This window comes from Typopeltis vanoorti, chromosome 11, assembly GCF_054136105.1.
Source record: "Typopeltis vanoorti isolate ZY-2024b chromosome 11, IOZ_Tvanoo_1.0, whole genome shotgun sequence".
In the NCBI taxonomy this organism is placed as follows: Eukaryota; Metazoa; Arthropoda; class Arachnida; order Uropygi; family Thelyphonidae; genus Typopeltis; species Typopeltis vanoorti.
Window position 1 is genome coordinate 109,864,511 of NC_143559.1, and position 19,182 is coordinate 109,883,692.

The 19,182-nt window shown below is 37.5% G+C and overlaps 1 protein-coding gene across 2 annotated transcripts in view; it reads right to left on the reverse strand.

The window, feature by feature from the left end:
* Positions 1 to 19,182, reverse strand: part of LOC150101928 (rab5 GDP/GTP exchange factor-like) — a 114,019-nt gene that overhangs the window by 86,875 nt on the left and 7,962 nt on the right. For both annotated transcript variants that reach the window (XM_090400191.1, XM_090400192.1), the window contains exon 2: positions 16,977 to 17,187. In XM_090400191.1, coding sequence (XP_090256317.1) covers positions 16,977 to 17,173 — 197 coding nt within the window. In that variant the 5' untranslated portion in view covers positions 17,174 to 17,187. The remainder of the gene's footprint in view (positions 1 to 16,976; positions 17,188 to 19,182) is intronic.

A 19,182-nucleotide genomic window follows, 5' to 3' on the forward strand; every position in this document is an offset into this window, starting at 1 on the left:
ATAAGGGATGCCAATTTTCTGTAAGGTTTGTAACAGGAGGTCAGGTCATGCTTTTTTAAGATTTTGGTAATCTTTTCCGAGGTGCCTCGGATGTAGGGAATGGTGATGGATTTAGAGTAATCCTTGTTGTGGGGGGAGGGATCTGTGGTTTGTAGGTTCTAATATTTTTTGGATTTTTTTGGGGGGATAGCCATTGGCTGAGAAAGTGTTAAGGATGTGATTTAGTTCAGTGTTTAGGGCCAAGTCGTTTGAACAGATTAGTTAGCCCTGTTGTATAGTGTTTTCACTACTCCATATTGTTGTGAGAGGGGGGGAGATTGTTGGTGAATGTATCTGCCTGTATGGGTGGGTTTTCTGTAAACTGAGAAAACCAAGGATCCATTAAGCTGGCGGGTGACTAGTGTGTCTAGGAAAGGGAGGCTGTTGTTTTCCTCTTTTTGTAGAGTGAATTTGATTCTGGGGTGTTGGTTGTTTAAGTGTGTTAAGAAGGAGAGAAGTTTTTCAGAGCCATGTGGCCAAATAGCGAACACATCATCAACGTAGCGAAGCCATATGGTTGGTTTTTGTGGGGCAGAGGCTAAGGCTTTTTCTTCAAAGGTCTCCATAAAAAATTGGCCAAGGGTGGGGAGAGTGGTGAACCCATGGCTGTCCCCTCTATTTGTTTGTAGAATTTTCCCTGCCAAACGAAATAGCCTGAGTTCATTGTGAACTGAAATAAGGCTGAGATATCGGGAGAAAATTTAGCTTGGATTAGCTCTAAAGTTTCCTTGAGTGGGACATTTGTAAATAAAGAGGACACATCAAAGCTGACCATTATGTCAGTATGTTGGAGTGTAAGGTTTTCTATGCTGGCTTTGAAATGGGCTGAGTTTTTTATGTGTGATGGTGTGTTGCCAGTATAGTGTGTGAGCTCTTTGGCCAAATGTTTAGCTAATTTGTATGTGGGGGAATCAATGCCATCCACTATGGGACGTAATGGCACATTTTCTTCGTGTATTTTTGGGAGTCCGTAAATACGGGGGGGGGGGGGGTATAGAGTTAAACGGCTTTAATCTGTTGGTAACTTCTACAGGCCAAGAAGTGACTGTCTTAAGGAGCCTGTGAAGTTTTCTAATTTGAGAGTTGGTGGGATTGTAATTGATAGGGAGGTAAGTGGCCCAATCTAATAGAAGAGCATTCAGCTTACCTGTGTAGTCCTTTTGGTTAAGTACTACAGTTGCATTTCCCTTATCTGCTTTGGTGATAACAAATTCTTTATTATTTTTCATTTTCTGTAGAGCTTTATATTCCCTGTTTGATATGTTGGTTTTTGGTGGTCTTGCTTTGGAAAGGACACAGGCTACATCCAGTCTTACACTGTTGGCGACTTGATGTGGAAGGTGGCGGATTCCGCGTTCAATCTGGATCATAATATCCTCACTAGGTATTTTATTGGGAGCAATGGCGAAGTCGTGTCCACGTGACAGCACGTTGACTGCTTCAGGCTTCAGGGTGACTGAAGAAAGGTTGATTACCGTGTTGGTAGCAGGTTTTGGAAAGACGGTAGAGTTCTTTTTTAATTTTTCGAACTTTTTTATCTGTCGGCCTCGTATTTTTTTAAATTCTTTTTCGGCAGCGGTACATGAGACGTCATGTAAAATCGACCAAAGTTCGTGGTTCAAAGTGCACGAAAGCTCATCTTCGACGGCACGAATAGCTTCGTTAATGTCCGCTAAGAGCGACCGTGTGACGGTGATTTGTTCGCGTAGCAACGCGTAGCTAGCGCGGTTATATATTCGGAGAGCTTTTTGTGACACAAACCGGTGCTTAAATTTTACACAGTTCGGGATTACTTTATTATCCCGGCAGCGTTTCAGGAATGCTAGACGATTTAATTGTCTAGACAGCTTCAATTTCAATTTACCGTATTGGTGGGCCTTCCGTGCGATTGTATCTCCGTGGATGATGTTGATTCTCGTAGACAGGCTTATATGTTGGTTATGCATTATTAAAACACTTAAGGAATAGAACAACATAGTTAAGGATATAAATTAAATTAAACTTTAATAACTATTTTCCGATATTTCGGCAATGTCACATTGCCATTTTCTAAAGGAACTTATACAAAAAAGTTATGTGCACGTAGGCACTACAACACAGAAACTGGGAATGAAGAGATGAAGCTATTGTTCTCCTAACAGTCCTGATGGTGCCCTCTAGCGGGCTAAGTAGGTGTTCTTGGCCGTTGGGCTGAAGGTCTGCAGATGTAGGTCTCCCAAATTTGGGGCAGTCGCCTACAACCAAATTTGTTGAGGTTTTGAGAATTTCTTAGGGCTGAGGTTGATTCCATAAAGAGTCTTTCAAATTTGTATTTGCTACGGTGTATCACTGTAGCTTTTTTCCACCGTATTCTGTGGCGTATATCCAGAGCATGGTCCACAAGCCCAGAATGACTGTATTTGTGAAAACGGATGTAGTCCTTGTGTTCCGAAATTCTGATATTTGCTGTCCTGCCTGTTTGAGAATAACGAAAGCTAGAGATAAGGACTCGACAGACATAACATCAGTTAAGCAGATAAAGGATGCCACAGGAGTAGTACTATAAGAGGACAAAATCAGAGGAAGATGGGAAGAATATTTTTGTAATCTACTAAATGAGGATAATCCAAGATAGAGGTGTGAGGGTGGAGAGGTAAACGAAGGATCAGTGCAGGACATAAGCAGAGAGGAAGTGTATTGGGCACTGAGAAAAACGAAGAATGGAAAGGCTGTGGGGGCGGACCAGATACCTGGAGAAATGTGGAGAAGCTTGGGCAGCGAGGATGTAGACATGTTATGGGATCTGATGAGGAAAATAGCCCAACAGGAGTCTGCGAGGTGTGCTGGAAGAACAATCGGATTATGAGTGTATAATTTAGTATAGATGACATAGAGGTTAGCTTAAACAAAAACCAAAGCTCAAGGTCATAATTCCCAAATTGAGACTTCGTCACGTGTACACGGACCGCATGATATTTTGGCAGAAAAACGCCACTCTAATTGGCCAGTGAAATTGACTCCAGTAAGGGGGGCGGGGAAGAAATTGAAAAAGGTGCCGGTAGGGATCATTGAATAAAAGGGTTAGAATATAGGCTGGATTATAAAATATTAATGTGGATAAAAGGATGGCTGACTGACAGATAACAAAAAAAGTGGTATATGGAGGATGAGCGCCTGCAAGATTGGAAGGGCATCCGGCCATAATAAACATGCTAAATGTTATTCGACATTTCATCCCTGAAATGTCGAATAATAGAGAAAGGACAACGGCTAGGGCGTCCTCCGTAAGCGATGCGCAGTTCTGTCGCCTGAGGACTGTGAGAAGAGGGCTTGGGCTTCCGAACCAAGGACGGGTTCGGCTAAAGAAGCGAGTCCAACAGAAAGAGCGTATAAAATAAGAATCGGGTCGCTGAATGTGGGTACAATGAATGAGAAGAGTAGGGAGATAGTAGACATGATGAGAAGAAGGAAGCTGAAGATCTTGTGCGTGCAAGAGACAAGGCAGAAGGGCAATAAAGCAAAGGAGCTGGTGGAAGGATATAAACTGTTTTACAGCGAGGTGAAGGAGAATGGAAGAAACGGAGCTGGAATCATCATCATCGACAAGGAGCTGAAGGGTGGAGTCTGCGAGGTGGGCTGGAAGAACAATCGGATTATGAGTGTTAAACTTGAGATTGGAAGAAGCATGGCTGTGATAGTGTGTGGATACGCTCCACAAGTAGGTTGTGATGAGGAGGAGAAAGAGGCATTCTGGAGAGAACTAGACCAGGTAATAATGGGAATCCCTGATGGTGAGAGACTGATCGTCGGAGCAGACCTGAATGGGCATGTAGAAAGGTGACGAAGTGGTGAAGAAAGGGTGCATGGGTGAAAGAAATGAAGAAGGTAAAAGAATGGTAGAGCATGCTGTGGCCTTCGACCTGGCTATAGCTAATACATGGTTTAAGAAGACAGTTGGACACCTGATAACTTATAAGAGCAGGGATAGGATGAGTCAGATTGACTATATTATGTGCAGAAGGAAACATCTGAAGGAGGTGAAAAACTGTAAAGTGATTAACGCAAAAAGTGTAGCAGCACACCACAGGTTGGTTGTGGTAGACTGTGATATAAAAGGGGAAAAGAAGAATAGATGGAAGTGGCGGAAAGATAGGAAAATAAAGTGGTGGAAATTGGAAGAGGAATTCCTTGAACTCAGTCCAAAGAATGAGTTTAAAGAAAAGGTATCAGAAGGAATGAAGTTACCAGATGATGTGGAAGAATGGTGGGACGTAAATAGTCGGAATATTAGAAAAATTGGAGAAGAGGTGCTCAGTATAACATCAGGAAAGGGGCCACCCAAGGATAAGGAGGCATGGTGATGGAATGAGGAGGTGCAGTTGGAGATCATGGAAAAGAAAGAGGCAAAGAAAAAATGGGATATGACTGGAACCAGAGCTGACAAGGAGGCTTACTTATAGATTAGCGAAGAAAATGCAAAGAGAGCTGTGACAAGGGCAAAGGCAGTTGAAGAGGTTTATGAAGTACTGGAGAGAAATGGTGGTGAAGCTAAGTTGTTGAGAATAGCGAAAGCTAGAGATAAGGACTCGAAAGACGTAACATCAGTTAAGCAGACAAAGGATGTCACAGGAGTAGTGCTATAAGAGGAGGACAAAATCAGAGGAAGATGGGAAGAATATTTTTGTAATCTACTAAATGAGGATAATCCAAGATAGAGGTGTGAGGATGGAGAGGTAAACGAAGGATCAGTGCAGGACATAAGCAGAGAGGAAGTGTATTGGGCTGAGAAAAACGAAGAATGGAAAGGCTGTGGGGGCGGACCAGATACCTGGAGAAATGTGGAGAAGCTTGGGCAGCGAGGATGCAGACATGTTATGGGATCTGATGAGGAAAATAGCCCAACAGGAAAAGATACCAGAGGAATGGAGGAAAAGCATTCTCATCCCAATCTACAAGGGAAAAGGAGATGTTCAAGATTGTGGCAATTATAGAGGGATCAAGCTGATGTCACACACGTTGAAGATGTGGGAAAGAGTAATTGAAGGAAGGATATGGCAGGAAACAAAAATTGGTGAGGAGCAGTTTGGATTTATGCCAGGAAGAGGGACAACGGATGCAATATTTGTGCTAAGGCAATTGTTCTCTATGAATCATCCCAAGAGAAGCTTGAAAAGACCCTGGAAGAGTGGAGAAAGGTATTGGAGGAGAGAGGTATGAAAATTAACTGGGTAAAGACCGAATATATGTCAACGCGGAGTGACGAGGATATGACCATACGACTCCAGGGTGAAAGGTTAACTTCGGGAAAGAAATTCAAGTACTCTTGAGTGACCTGGATGAGGGAATACAGCACCGAATAATATGCGGCTGGATGAACTGGAGGAAGATGAGCGGGGTCCTGTGAGTCAAGAGAGTGAGTTGTAAGATGAAAGGAAAGCTGTATAAAATGGTGGTGAGGCTGGCGATGCTCCATGGTGTGGAGACGTGGCCTATAACAAAGGCACAGGAGAGGAAAATGGAGGTGGCAGAGATGCGGATGTTGAGATGGATGAGTGGTGTGACAAAGAAGGACAAGATAAGGAATGACTACATCAGAGGGATGATCAAGGTGGTACCGATTGGTAAGAACATACAAGAAAGCAGGCTGAGGTGGTTCGGTCATGTAGAGAGAAGGAGTGAGGAGTATGTTGATAAACGAGTGGAGCATATGGAGGTGGAGGGAAGGAGGTAGGCTCAGATGGAGGGATAAGGTGGCAGAGGATCTTAGGGAGAAAGGATGGAGTCAGGAAGACGCCCTAGACTGGAGAACCTGGAAGAAGAAGATTAAAGATGTGAACGCCGACCACGTTTAACACGGGATAAGGCATAGCGAAAGAAGAAGAAGCATCTGCAAGATTGAAGAGTAACTAATAGTGTACCACAAGGATCAGTGCTTGGTCCCCTGTTATTCAATCTGTACATTAATGATATTGGGAAGGATTTGACAAGTGACATACAGCTATTTGCTGATGATGCAAAGACAGGTAGGGTAATCAGGAATACTGCTGATATGCAGTACCTGCAGAATGATTTGAATAAGCTGGAATTGTGGGCAATGGGAAAAATGGACATTGATGTCAGTAAATGCAAAGTCATGCACTTTGCCGTGATTAGATATCCGATGTCGTATTATGTTGGTGGGATTATGCTAGAAGAAACTGATCAGGAACAGATAGCAAGTTGAAGCTCAGGGACCTGTAGCAAAGATGGCAAATACAACTCAAAAGATAATTGCAATGTTGAAACGAACTTTCACATGTAAAGATAAGGATGTCGTTTTGCCACTTTACAAGGTCTTGATAAGACATCATTTGAGCTATTGTGCTAAGGTCTAGTCTCCTGGTTTCCATTGATATTCTGAAACAGTGGAGAGAGTGCAAAGGAAAGTGTTAAAAATCAGGATTGTGGAATATGATTTTGAAGACAGATTGAGAATTTGTAGACTGCAGATACTAGCAAACAAGAGAATGAGGCGTGCTATGATTAAGACTTACAAGCTTCTGAAAGAATCATACAGGATTTCCGTTGATGGATGGATGGAGGATGAGGAAAGGACAAGAGGGCATTCATGAAAGTTGAGAATGAATGCTGTCAAGAAGGGATAGCAGTTCCTTCCTGACAGCATTCAAGGAACTGCTATCCCTTCTTGAATGGATACATTCTCTCTAGTTTTTGTAGTGGTTCTCCATGTGGTATTCTATCAAATGCCTTGGCAAAGTCGAGATCCAAGTTCTGCTGTTCACTTTATTATAAAAAGTAAATAAATTGCTAAGACAGGACCTACTGTTTACAAAACCATGCTGCCCACTATAGAGTATCACATCCCTATTCACTCATTGTTGTATTTTACCTTTCACCAACATTTCCAATACTTGAACCACTCCCGATATATTAACTGGTCTGTAGTTTGCTACCTGTCTTGAAGCCACACTTGCAATGAAACTATCTTACCCTCTTTCAATGTTGATATGCATCTCTGTAACATCTATACCTCAGCAACTGTAAAATCACCACATGGATGATACATCTTTGCAAAATGAGCACTCAGCAACTCAAGTATTTCTTTCAGTTCAGTCACCTTCCTATCATGAGCATTGTTTCAAGTCATTCTACCATAGTCATTTTCCCACTTACTTGCAACATAACAAAAAAGCTCTTTTGGGTTTACTTTGGCTTGTTTGGCTAATTTTCTCTCTCACAGTCTGATTTGACCTTCCTTACCATACTAGTCACCCTTCTTGCTTGCACTTTGTACTGCTCATGAGTATGCTGATCATTCACTTAATTCCAACTTGGTTTATCCTCCTGACTTTGGGTATGCTGTCTGATACTGCTATCCTAAGCAATCTCTGAAAACTTGCCATGCACTACCAACATTCTTTCCTTGTAGCTGTTCAAGCCATGGCACTGTTCCAGAATGAATCCTGAGCATCTCATAATCACCAGCCTTATAATTGAACATAAACTCCCTTCTTGACAGAGAACTCTGCGTGTTTGGCAACTTCCCAAAAAAATTGCTCAAATATGACCTTCACTTAGTAAACCCATGCTATTCATTGCAAAATATAGTTCCTCTGCAAACCCATTTCTGTATGCAAGATTTAACCAACTTTTCAAAATTTTCACTACTACAGAGATACTGATAGGTCGATAGTCAGATATATCAGTCTTTGCACGATCCTTGTGCAATGGAATTACCATGCATTCTTTTCGCTTGTGTGGACTCTTCCATGTTCTGGGACTCAAATTACATAGCCTGGCCAAATTTCAGCTGAATACTCTTTTAGCATCCATGCTAATATCCCATCAAGTCCCTACTGTTGAATTCTTATTTAGTTTGTGCAGCAGTTCTAGTACCTCTTGCAACTAATACACCCAAGTTTCATCATCCAGCGAAGAGGTAACAGTGGCAAGTAAAATTAATTTCAATAACTGAACAATCTCTTCTGCATCTTTCACTTGCATACCATCTGCATTTAGTAGAGTTATTCTTTCATATTTATTATTTCTTTTACTTGCAGCATAACAACAAAATTCTTTTAGGTTGTCTTTAGCTTGCAGAGCCAATTTATTTTCATACTCAGCTTTCCATACAACAGTTGTGACTCTTCTGACCTGCTGCTTATAATTTTCATAACTAGCATCATCATTATGCATACAGTATTTTTTCCATATCATCTTTTTCTTATGAATTTCTTAGATTGCACAACCATTTCACTCCTATCCTATTTATTCTTCTAACTCTAGGCACACATTTTGATGGTATCAAAATGTGTCCCTAGAGGTCTCTCTTAATATTAATAACAGCAAAGAAAAGAAGATCCAATTCACCCTCTGAAAGCCAGCTGTTTTTCAGTCAAATTTTGACTACAATTATCTACCTCTGGTTAAAATTTGGCTGAAAAATAGCTATCTACTAAATAACTTTCTTCGAAATCTAGCAATTCACTACATAATTCAGTAACTGTATACCTGTCACCAAGTATTCATTTTGGCAAATTATGGAACCTACAACCATGTTAGGAATAATAACTTTAATATCCTGATGTTAGTATTCAACACTAAATACAAAGCTAATCTTCTTCAAAGGCAGGCAGTCTCGAGTAGGATGATGTGGACAAATATCAGATTGGGGAACTGGACAATGAGACTTATTTATGCCTATGGTCCCACAGAAGGTTCTACTAAGGTAGAAGTGGAGGAATTTTTTTGAGGCTTTAGAAAAAGCAACTGACACAATGAAAATGGAAAAGTTGGTCATTGTTGAGGATCTAAATAGCAGAGTAGGAAATGATTTTCAGACATACAAAAATATTTTGGGAAAATTTGAAGAAAAGAGCAAAGCTAATAATAATGGCATATACCTGTTGGATTTTTGCTCAGGACATCGACTGGTTATTACTACCATAATGTTCCAATATAAAAATTTGAACAAATTCACATGGAGAGAAGAGACAAGGAATAAGAAAAGTCTCACTGACTATGTTATTGTTGATAGTGATGTTTTCTCCCTTGTGCAGGACACCAGAGTGTATAGAGGATTTGAAATTGGAAGTGATCACTATTTAGTCTTGAGCAGGATAAAATTGACTTTCATATTGAAAAGAATAATATGTAAGAAAGTTTTAAAGCGAATAAAAGTTGAGCAGCTCTCAGATGTGAACTGTAGACTAAAATACACAAAGATTATTGAAGAAAAAATGAAAGTTTGAGAACAGCAACCAAACCTTGGAGATTCAGTGGCAAGCCTTGAAGAAAGCCCTGATTGATTCAGCTAGAGAGGCATGTGGTAAAGTTGTCTGCAAGGATAGAAAAATTAGAACTCCATGGTGGACACAGGAAGTTAAAGAGGCAGCGAAGGAAAAGAAGAAAGCATATCAAAAATTCCTGCCAAATAAGTCAGCTTGTGCTCTTAGAGAATACAGAGACAAATGCAAGAAAGCTGAACACTGTGTGAAACTAGCTAAACAAAAGTCATGGGAGGACTTTGGTAAGAACATAGAAAATAAATATCAAGAAGGTGGCAAAATATTCTGGAGGTTGTTGAAGAAGCTCAGAAATGGAGGAAAGAGTGCAGTAAAAGGAATTAAAGATGATAAATATGACATGAAAACAGGAGAAAAAGATATCCTTGAATTATGGAGTATTTACTTCCAAAAATTGCTAAATGAAACAAGAAGTGATAACAGCACAGTGGTAAAAATCACTCAACAGGCATACAGTCAGCAATACATATCCATATTTGAAGTAGAAAAGCTATCTAAGGCTTAAAATGTGGAAAGGCAGCAGGAGTAGATGATATTCAACCAGAAATAAAGTATGGAGGTATAAAAGTCTTACAGTGGCTGCACTGCATAGTTCAGAAGGCCTGGACAGATGGACGAATTCCAGATGATTGGAGTAAACTCTCATAGTACCACATATAAATATAAAAAGGGAAATAAAACCGAATGTAAGAATTACAGAAGTATTTCATTACTAAGTGTTCTTGGTACAATACATGAAAGTATACTTGAGAAACGGTTGAGAAGAATTGTGGAAGAGAAACCTGGTGTAGAACAAGCTGAATTCAGGCAAAATAGAGGCTGTCAGGATCAGATTTTCACTTTACGACAGAGAGGTGAGAAATCATGGGAATATAACAAAGATCTGTATTTGTAGACCTGGAAAAGGCATATGATAAGTGCCAAGAGAGAAGTTATTCAAAACGCTACAGTTATGTGGTGTCAATGGGGCATTATATCAAGCAATAATTAGTCTTTATTCGAGTTGTAAGTCAGCAGTTAGAATTGAAATAAGTACAGGAAGGTGGTTTAATGTTAAATCTGGTATGAGACAAGGATGTACATTATACCCTCTGTTATTCATTATTTATATGGATCACATTATGAAGGAAAGTGGTATTAAACCTGATATCAAAATTGGAGACGTTAATCTCAGCTCTTTGCTTAAAGCAGATGATATTATACTTCTAAATAAATCCGCTAGAAGTCTGGAAGATTCCCTGACCACAGTGAATAACTGTTGTAATAGATATGGTATGAAGGTCAGCATTGAAAATATCAACTTCATTGTGAATGGAGAACCTATAGAACAAGTAAATTCAGCACTTTCTTTATATAAATGTTCATGTTTATATGAAAATCTGTGTAGAAGTTTGGTTTTCTTCCAACGGATCCTATTTTGGTTTTAAATTTAGTGTTGTGCGAAGCCAGATTTCTGCGGTTTGATGAGATGGATATGGTCTTGATGTTGTTCCGAAATGCGTTTGTTAACACGTTGACTGCCACGGCAATGTTCAGGATTTGGGTCTCAGAAGCCAATTTGATTTAATCATATCATATTATTCAAAACCCTAATTATAATGCATAGTAATCACCCAAAAACATACAGAATGTCTTTTTTTGAAAAAAAAAAAGATCTCACGAGTTTTTTCATAGTTGGCATATGTAACAGAAAGTTCTTCACAGTAGCCAACTACGAGTTAATTCATACTCAGACACGCTTCGACTTGTCGTTGTTTCCCTAAAGCAGAGTTAGTGATATGTGTGTAAATTCGTCAGTAGTGAATCAAACTTAGTCGAGTACATTACATTTACTTCTTTCTGGAGTATTTTGTTTTATAATTATTATTATATATATTTATAACCCCACAATATGGATAAGAAAAGACCACTGACTCAAGAAGAACTTGAGTACTACGTTAATCTAAGTGAGTCAGAATTTAACCAAAAACATAGAGAATGTATATGTTTTTGGTCAAATTTTATTTTATAAAAATAAAAGTTTACTCTGGTAAATCTGAAGAAACTGACCATAATTTGGGTCACACTACTGAAGTTGTTTTGCACTTACTGGAGGAATATCTCGATAAGGGGTACATATTATATATGGATAATTTTTATAATTCTGTTATTCTTATGAAATGTGTAACATTTCCTAAGAGTAACAGAATTATATTTATATTCCACAACACTTATGTGTGTGGAACACTATGTAATAACTGAAAGAGAAATCCCATAGAGGTGGTAAATCGAAAATTGAAAAAAGAGGATGTTTTTTGGCAGTGAAATGGTCCTGCTATAGTACGTAATTGGAAAGACAAACGAGAAGTACTTTGTATTTCTAACATGCATGTTGTTGAAATGGTAGAGGTGTCCAACCGCAATGGAAAATTTTTGACGAAACCAAACATAATTCGAGATTATAATAAAGGAATGTCCAGCATTGACCAATCAGATCAAATGCTGCCGTACTACTCAGCTCTAAGAGAGACCATTAGATGGCCAAAAAAAATTGCATTACATATTATAGAAATAATATATATATATATATATATATATTATATATATATATATATATACACAATGCGTTCAAATTTTTTCTTAAAGTAACTAATTCTAACATAAAACTTATAAAATTTAGAGAAGCATTCGTCGAAGCGTTGATTGGAAAAGAGATTCTGCCAGTTTCAAAGAAAGTTAGATTGAAAGAAGTTCATTATTTAGAGAGTATCCCACCTACTGAAAAAAAACTGTGTCTGACAAAGCCATGTCGAATTTGTGCCCAAGCTAAAAAAAACAATGAGAAACGCATTATTATTGTCTATCCTGCAAAAAAAAGCCAGCACTTTGTGTGGAAGGTTGTTTTAAAAAATATCGCAAAAAATAAAATTGTACAACATTACTTTGTATTTGATTTTCACTGTACGAATAAATTTTCTATTCATGTATGCTAGCCTTGATTTTTTGTTCTCTTCCCAGAAGCCAACTATCCTGTTATGCTTATATAGTATGAATATACTCTCAGCTGCACGAAAAAGGCAAGTCCAGCAACTACAAGATAACTCATAATCAGCCCTCTCGGCCAAATTGCCTACTATGAATTATCTCGTACTTGGCAGTCAACGTTTTAATGGATCTACCTGTCTGTCCATAGTAGGACAATTTACAGGAGCATGGGACCTTGTACACACCAGGTAAGATAAGAGGTGAGAGTTTGTCTTTAGGAGAAAGTAACCAATTCTGGATTTGGTTGATTGGTTTGTAGGTAGCAGCCAATTTATATTTCTTCATAATTTTTGAAAGACATTCGGAGACGCCTTTGACATATGGTATGAGAATCCTACAGGTTTGTTCTGGTCTAGGTTGATGTGCAGGGAAGTGACTGATAATTTTTTGCACTGTTTTTGGATTGCATCCATTTTGTATGGCTGTATTTTTTGATTATTTCCAATTCTTGGTGTAAAGAGCCTTTGGAGGAGCAGAATCTGTGTGCTCTGGTTACTAGTGATTTAATGATGCCAAATCTTTGAGATGGATGGTGAGCAGAAGAATTGTGAATGTAGCATCCTGAAAAAGTAGGCTTACAATAGAGAGACATGGAGATGGAACCATCTTCATTTCTTTGGATTTGTACATCCAGGAAGGAGATGCCCTGTGTAGATTCTTTCTCGAGTGTGAATTTGATGCAAGGATCTAGGAACAAGTGCAATTCTTTTTCAAAATGACTCCAGACAGCAAAGATGTCATCAACGTGTTTTAGCCAGATTTTTTTGGTTTAGGATTAAATGTGAAATTTTTTTTCTTCCAGGTGTTCTAGAAAGAGGTTGGCTAAGTTTGGTGATAAGGGAGAGCCCATTGCTGTTTCTTCCTCTTGCTTGTAAATTTTTTCTTTCCAGGTGAAGTATCCAGATATAATAACAAATTTGTAAGTCGGGCTGCCAATTGAATCCACGACAGGTCTGAGTGGAACGTTATTCTTGTGAAGCTTAGGTAGACCTTATATTCTAGGAGGACTAGCATGGTATGTCCTGAGTTTTTTTATTGTTTCTTGATCTAAGGAATAATTGTCCAATATTGAAGCCAATAGACTGCGTTTCGAAATTGCAAAAATAATATATGATGCCAAACCTTCGGACTTTAATATCCCCCCCATCAGAATTGAAAGCTCTTACCTCCTTAAAACCTAATAGAAACATAATTATCACCAGAGCTAACAAGGGAAATACCACTGTTGTCCCAGATACCAATACTTATGACCGTAAAATGAATTTACTACTCCGAGATCGTAGTACATACCCAGCTTGATTAGGATCCTACAAAAAGACAACTCGAGAAACTGAACAAGCTATTAGATGAAACCACAACACAGAACTGAAAACCCAAACCATACGATCCATTGGAAGAAGAGCAAACTTCTACATAGATCTTCATATAAACATGAATGTTTATGTAAAGAAAGTGCTGAAACCCTACGTCACAGACTTAATTTGAACCGTAATGACGCTCTTACTATCCCTAAAGTCTGGGAAATTGTCATCCTAAATTAATTTTTTTTTTTTTTTCAGATATATTTTAATTTAATTCTATCATCCGCTACTGCACGCATTGAGGGATTCCATTGTGAGCATGTGCCCTAACTGTATGTAATTCCTAGTATTGTTTGAATTAACTGTACTGAAGATGTCCCATGATACTTAGGATGAAATATTTACTTATTAAAAATCTTATTACTTTGGTTGCGTGTGTATGTTTAGTCATGAATGCTCCACAGGTTTCATTATACAACAAAGTATGAACTTAGGCTGACTCAATTTGGGAGGTCTAAGCTTCAAAGAGATTGATATTCATCACTTTGTTGAAGCTGCACCCTCACTATTTGTCAAAATCTGAGTGATCTTCATCAATCAGTTCTGCACACATTGCCATTATAGTGAGTCATAATCATCATCATCATTATCAAATTCCTGATATATACCCACAAGGGGTGTTCAGGATATGATAGTACTACATGAAAAATTATATCATTACTATCTATCTACAATTTTCTTCCGAATCAGTCTGTTACCTGTCAAGACTCCAACATTATCAGCTCTTATATTTCTATCTTCTAAGGCACTTTTTACTGTATCATTCCACCCATATCTTGGTCTTCCTCTAGGTCTTTTTTCCTGCCAACCTAGCAGAGAACACTTGTTTTGCTAATCTTTCCTCTCCCATTCTGTTTAAGTGACCATACCACCTGAGATTAGCTGTGCTAATGCATTCCAGGATGCTGACAATATCAAACTCTTAACTATTATCCTCGTTTTTAATATGATATTGCTATCGATGCCATCTGTTCATGCCCCCCCCCCCCCAATCTTTGTCAGGACTCTCAAATCTTCTGTCTCTAGTCTTTGGTCAAGTGTTTTACTTCTAACCCAGCTGTCAGATCCATAAGTTAAGGGTTGGTTTAAACACTGTCTTGTGTACAACTAATTTAGTGTTTTGGTTAATTTCTCTCTTATTCCATATAAATTTATTCATTTGACTTCCTAACATACCAGCTTTGTTGATTCTGTTGTCTATTTCCATATTTAATTTATCATCTTCACTAAAAATCATCTCTAAATAGCTGAAATGTTTTTTTTGTTTTTTTTTTCAGATATATTTTAATTTAATTCTATAACATGCTACTGTACGCATAGAGGAATTCCATTGTAAGCATGCGCCCTAACTATATGTAATTCCTAGTATTGTTTGAATTAACTGTGCTGAAGAAGTCCAATGATACTTAGAAATGAAATATTCACTTATTAAAAATCTTATTACTCTGCTTACGTGTGTACATTTAGTCATAAGTTCGTACTGTTAGTAATACTTCCTTTCCTAGTTATATTAAAAACAAAGAAAATAATTATGAAATTTGTCATGTTGTACCATCATTCTATATTAAAAAACACTGACCAGGCATGCAGTCAGGAATACATATCCATACTAGAAGTAGAAAAAGCCATCAAAGGCTTGAAATGTGGAAAGGCAGCAGGAGTAGATGATATTCGACCAGAAATGCTGAAGTATGGTGGTATAAGTCTTACAGTGACTGCACTGCATAGTTCAGAAAGCCTAGACAGAGGGACGAATTCCCGATGATTGGAGTAGAGCTCTCATAGTACCCATATATAAAAAGGGAAATAAAACTGCATGTGAGAATTACAGAGGTATTTCCCTACTGAGTGTTCCTGGCAAGATCTATGCAAGTATACTTGAGAAACGGTTGAGAAGAATTGTGGAAGAAAAGCTTGGTGAAGAACAAGCTGGATTCAGGCCAAATAGAGGCCGTCAGGATCAGATCTTCACTTTACGACAAATAGTCGAGAAAGCATGGGAATATAACAAAGATCTGTATTTAAGTTTTGTCGATCTGGAAAAGGCATATGACAAGGTGCCAAGAGAGAAGCTATTCAATACGCTTCAGTTATATGGTGTCAATGGGGCATTATATCAAGCAATACTTAGTCTTTATTTGAGTTGTAAGTCAGCAGTTAGAATTGAAGGAAGTACAGGACGATGGTTTAATGTTAAATCTGGTGTGAGACAAGGATGTACATTATCCCCTCTGTTATTCATTATCTATATGAATCACATTATGAAGGAAAGTGGTATTAAACATGATATCAAAATTGGAGATGTTAATGTCAGCTCTTTGCTTTATGCGGATGATGTTATACTTCTAAATAAATCCGCAACAAGTCTGCAAGATTCTCTGACTAAATTGAATAACTGTTGTAATAGATATGGTATGAAGGTCAGCAATAAAAAGACAAAGACAATGAAAATAGGCAGAATCATTGAAAATGTCAACTGTGTTGTGAATGGAGAACCTGTGGAACAAGTAAAACATTTCGGCTATTTAGGCACAATTTTTACTGAAGATGGTAAATTAAATATAGAAATAGACAACAGAATCAGCAAAACTGGTATGGTGGGAAGTCAATTGAATAAATTCATATGGAATAAAAGAGAAATCAGTCGGAACACTAAATTAGCTGTGTACAAGACAGTGTTCAAACCAGTTTTAACTTATGGATCTGAGAGCTGGGTCAGAAGTAAAACACTTGACAAAAGACTAGAGACCACAGATATGAGAGTCCTGAGAAAGATTATAGGCATGAACAGATGGCATCAATGGCAATATCATATTAAAAACGAGGATATTAGGAAAGAACTTGACATTGTCAGCATCCAGGAATGCGTTAGCAGAGCTAATCTTAGGTGGTATGGTCACTTAAACAGAATGTGCGAGGAAAGATTAGCAAAACAAGTGTTCTCTGCCAGGTTTGCAGCAAACGACCCAGAGGAAGACCAAGATATAGGTGGATTGATACGGTACAAAATGCTTTAGACGATAGAAATATAAGATCTGATAATGTTTGAGTCTTGACAAGTAATAGACTGATTTGGAGGAAAATTGTAGATAGGAAATTAATAATGATGTAATTTTTTTCATGTAGTACTATCATATCCTGTACACTCCTTGAGGGTACATGGCAAGAATTTGATGATGATGATGAAAATAATTATGTATAGTCGCAGTAACACCCTATTCATCTAAAAATTATTTTAACTAAATTAAGAAATACCAAATATTATTACTTTCTCAAAGATTTTGCTTCAGTTTGCTTAGGTTTTTGATAGAGTTCTCTGTAGCATTTTGAACAGTAACCTTGCCATGCTGGATTTCCAAAATATCCACAACCATTCTTACATTTTAACTCTTTTTCAGGAATATGAAGAGGATTCGCTTTTCTTGTTCTCTTTTTGGATATTGTAGAGAATGACATCTTGTCCATTATGTTTCACACCTCTGAAATGGATAATTTTGATATAAAATATGACATAAAAGCAAATGAAAATTCAAAAGTAAATTTTTTGATCTCTCTATCTCTCTCTCACACACACACTTGCTAGTACATTTATGAAAGCTATTATCCTATCTACCTTTACATAGGAAGACCAATGGGCTATTACATCCAATAGCCCATTGGTCTTTTGGACCCGAATAATTTGGCATCTTTTCAACCTAACAGTCCTAGCATTATGAAAATTAGGCTTATAAGCATAATTATGGTAAACAAATCATGCTTGCCAACTTCTACATTTAACTATAGTAATGACATGGTGGTTAATTGATCTCTATGATATGCCATATCTAAAAATTCACGTTTCTGACTAGTATGTTTCCTGTAAATGTACTTTGCAAGTCAATCACATTGCAAAGATGAGAGAGATGTATGTTTTATGAAGGAATAACACTTTTAAGAAATATATTCTTAAACGAGCTACAACAGTTCATTTTAATGCCATTTTTTATGCTTGGGCAAGGCATTGTGACAATCACATATTTTATGTGTGTGTGTGTGTGTGTGTGTGTGCGCACGTGCGCAACCCATGCTACAAAATTCACATCAATTTGACCACATTAAATTTAATTAATGCATGAAAATTTTAAAAGTGCACAGCACATCAGTACTCATCTTAATTAGTCCAATACAATTAATTGCAGGATAACTTTAAATACTTTACTTTATCAATTAATATAATTTTACATATGGAAAGCATAAAGGTCAAAAAACAATAGCTATGGTTCATGCACGCCATAGTGAGATCAGATTATCATTGGAAAATATTAGAGTGAGACACGGATAATTTGAATTTTGATATGATTTTTAAATACAGCCATATAAAAAAAAAAAAATACACAGAAATCACAAAATGCAATCACTTGGGAAATTCTTATTTTTCCGGATTGAACCAGAGAAAGGTTGAAATAACTCATTTTACTTATTTATACACAAGTTCCAATCTTCTTTGATTATAATCAATCACACAATCTGCAAAAGCTTTCGAAGAAAATGGGACATTCAGTAAATCATCAACACTGTTTCTCATTGTTTGCAAATAGTATTTGCATTTTCCAAGTTATAAATTATTTATAGAAAATTACTTGCCTACGTCAGTGTCCTAAACATGTCAGTTTACACTTCACATATACAAAAAAGATGAAACTCAGAAAACAAAAACTGCAACTCATGACAAATGACAACATTCAATTGAATTGGTTGACAATAATCAACCACAGCCACTGATTTCCAGGTGCTATTGTCTCAGCATTCACCTTGCCTCGCCTTCTTGGCAGTTTGTATGTATACATATACAATACATACAACTTTGAACCCTTTAAACACATAGAGATGGTGCAGCAGGTCAAATTCTTAGCATTTGTGACAACATACCTAGACTATTAATGCAAATGTGATGCAATGTTTACATGTTAAAAAGTGTCCTCTTCATGAAGCAGTATATTGTATTTAATTTTAGGAATCACGCAACGCCAGGAAATAATTAGTGGAACCTTTAACAAGAATAAATGCAAACATATAATACTGGTGATATTGCTATTCCATGGAAGTGCACTGCACACCTTGAATATTTGTACCTGATTATTATATATGTTAATATATTAGTCATGTTTATTCCTGGATATGGTTAATTTATAATGGTTTGTTAATGTTATGGCTAATTTGAACCTTGCTTAACTGTCAATCGAGGATTACCCAGAGGAAAATGGAAAGATCATTACTCAGTATTTACTTTTCTAGATAGAAAGCACAATACTTGGATCAAAGCTCAAACTAGGGTGAGAGACATTATAACAGCCATTAAAAGATCTAAATGGTAATGGGCAGGTCATACTGCAAGAAGTAACCATCAAAAATGAACCAAGTTGATATCAGGATAATATACTAGAGATGGAAATAAGCTACAGGAAGACCAAAGAGATAGTGAAAGATGAGATTAA